The 2235-nt window shown below is 52.3% G+C and overlaps 1 protein-coding gene across 1 annotated transcript; it reads left to right on the forward strand.

The window, feature by feature from the left end:
- Positions 1-471: 471 nt before the first annotated feature.
- GPR12 (G protein-coupled receptor 12) lies at positions 472-1470 on the forward strand. Its single transcript, XM_042839088.1, has one exon. It carries the CDS (start codon positions 472-474, stop codon positions 1468-1470), a length of 999 nt encoding a protein of 332 aa, XP_042695022.1.
- The last annotated feature ends 765 nt before the right edge of the window (positions 1471-2235 follow it).

The raw sequence follows: 2235 nt of genomic DNA on the forward strand, positions 1-2235 counted from the left end.
CTGCGCTGCGCCCTCGGCCCCTAGCGCCGAGTGGTGGAGGGCGGCCGCCTAGGAGGGACCCTGCGAGCCTCGTCCTCCGGGACAGCCCAGGTGTGTGCGTGCCGGGGGGGGGGGCTGCCTGGGGGTTGCGGTGCCCGCGCGGAGTTTGTGAGCCCTCGGAGGACCTCAGCCCCCCACCCCGGGCGGGGCTTTGCTCACAGGGGGTCGGGGAAGGACCGTCGCCCCCTCACCCGTAACGCTCACCGCGGCTGCGGCACAGCGGCGCTGCGGGGCGGGGGGTCGCGCTGTGGCGCCTTTCCCTCAGCGGGGGTCGGTGCTCCGGGTACCCACCTCCGTCTGCGGTGCCGTTTATGTAACAAGAGCCCTCCCGGCAGGCGGTGCCGCCCGGGGCGCTGCGCTCTCGGGGCGCTGCCTGCAGCGCTGCGTGCGGGCGGTAAAACCCTGTCTTTCCGTTGAAGAACCGGGGTTAAAATGAATGAAGAGCCGACGGTCAATGCGAGCTGGCTGCCTCAGGACCGCGTAGAAGCCGGCTCTATCGAGAACGCCTCGGGCTCCTCCCTGGTTCCCGTGGTAGAGCCGGAGCCAGAGCTCTGGGTGAACCCCTGGGACATTGTCCTGTGCACCTCGGGGACCCTCATCTCCTGCGAGAATGCCGTGGTGGTGCTTATCATTTTCCATAACCCCAGCCTCCGCGCGCCCATGTTCCTGCTGATAGGCAGCCTGGCGCTGGCGGACCTCCTGGCGGGGATCGGACTTATCGTCAATTTCGTGTTTGCTTACCTGCTGCGCTCGGAAGCCACCAAACTGGTGACGGTTGGACTCATTGTTGCCTCTTTCTCCGCGTCCGTTGGCAGCTTGCTGGCTATCACTGTCGATCGGTACCTTTCCTTGTATTACGCTTTGACTTACAATTCGGAGAGGACTGTCACTTTTACCTATGTCATGCTTGTACTGCTGTGGGGAGCAGCTATCTGTATCGGACTGCTGCCTGTGATGGGCTGGAACTGCCTCAGAGATGAATCCACCTGCAGTGTTATCAGACCGCTCACTAAAAATAACGCGGCGGTCCTCTCGGTCTCCTTCTTGCTTATGTTTGCCCTCATGCTGCAGCTCTACATTCAGATCTGTAAAATCGTGATGCGCCATGCCCATCAGATTGCCTTGCAGCACCATTTCCTGGCCACTTCCCACTATGTCACCACCCGAAAAGGAGTGTCTACTTTGGCCATTATTTTGGGGACTTTCGCGGCTTGCTGGATGCCTTTTACGCTCTATTCTTTAATAGCAGATTACACCTATCCTTCTATATATACCTATGCCACCCTCCTGCCTGCTACCTACAATTCCATCATCAACCCTGTAATATATGCTTTTAGAAACCAGGAGATACAGAAAGCGCTGTGGCTCGTCTGCTGTGGCTGCATTCCTTCTAACCTGTCTCAGAGAGCGAGATCGCCCAGCGATGTCTGACTGGCGGCCAGCAGGACGCTCCTTAACACCTTCCTTCCCAGCCATCCCTGTGACCGTGTCTTTGGTTTAGATGCATTCATTAAGAGGCGTGTGGTGGGTTCCAGTCAGAGCCACAGGACGTGCTGACCTTTTGTGAACAGCAAACCCCAGTGACCAAAATGATGCAAATGGCTTAAAAGGGAGATTTCCAAAATCAAAATAATCGGTGTTCTTACAGATTTATGATGTTGCTCAGGGTCTTTTTGTTATAAATATATTATCTAGACTTTGCCATGCTTGCCATGATTTTACATTAAGTTTGCTAATTAAAAATGGATTTAAACAGCATACCTCATTTGAAATTGTTTATGTGATTGAGTTCAGCCATACTGCATGTTACAGTCTGTTGTCAGGATATGTTTCCCCTCTTAATTCTTATTAAAACAGTAGGAAAAAAAAATAAAAGAAGGAAAAAACCACTGCCCTGTTCCCACAAACCCATTTTTATATCATGAGAATGCTCTTCAAAATAATGGCCAATTGTACTGATTTATCTAGTATTTATTGTGATAATCTCAGTGCAATGAATTTGCTGTGAGTGAGGAAGTACTTGCATAGCTTTTATTTTACATCTCTGCATGAATTAAGTTGCTCATTATTTTTATAGAGTTCCACTTCTCTACCGAGTTCTGGCTGGATATTGAAACAGAAGATGGGCTTTGCCTTCTTACTCAGAAGTCAGGCCGATGTTTTCTCTTAAGTGTGGGACATCAGGCCTCATTATAT

The sequence above is a fragment of the Centrocercus urophasianus genome, unplaced genomic scaffold (assembly GCF_019232065.1).
Source record: "Centrocercus urophasianus isolate 14NV4802_14NV808 unplaced genomic scaffold, USGS_Curo_1.0 seq_9, whole genome shotgun sequence".
In the NCBI taxonomy this organism is placed as follows: domain Eukaryota; kingdom Metazoa; phylum Chordata; class Aves; order Galliformes; family Phasianidae; genus Centrocercus; species Centrocercus urophasianus.

Coding starts and splice junctions, on each gene's coding strand:
- GPR12 (XM_042839088.1), top strand. CDS start 472: ATGAATGAAGAGCCGACGGTCAATGCGAGCTGGCTGCCTCAGGACCGC.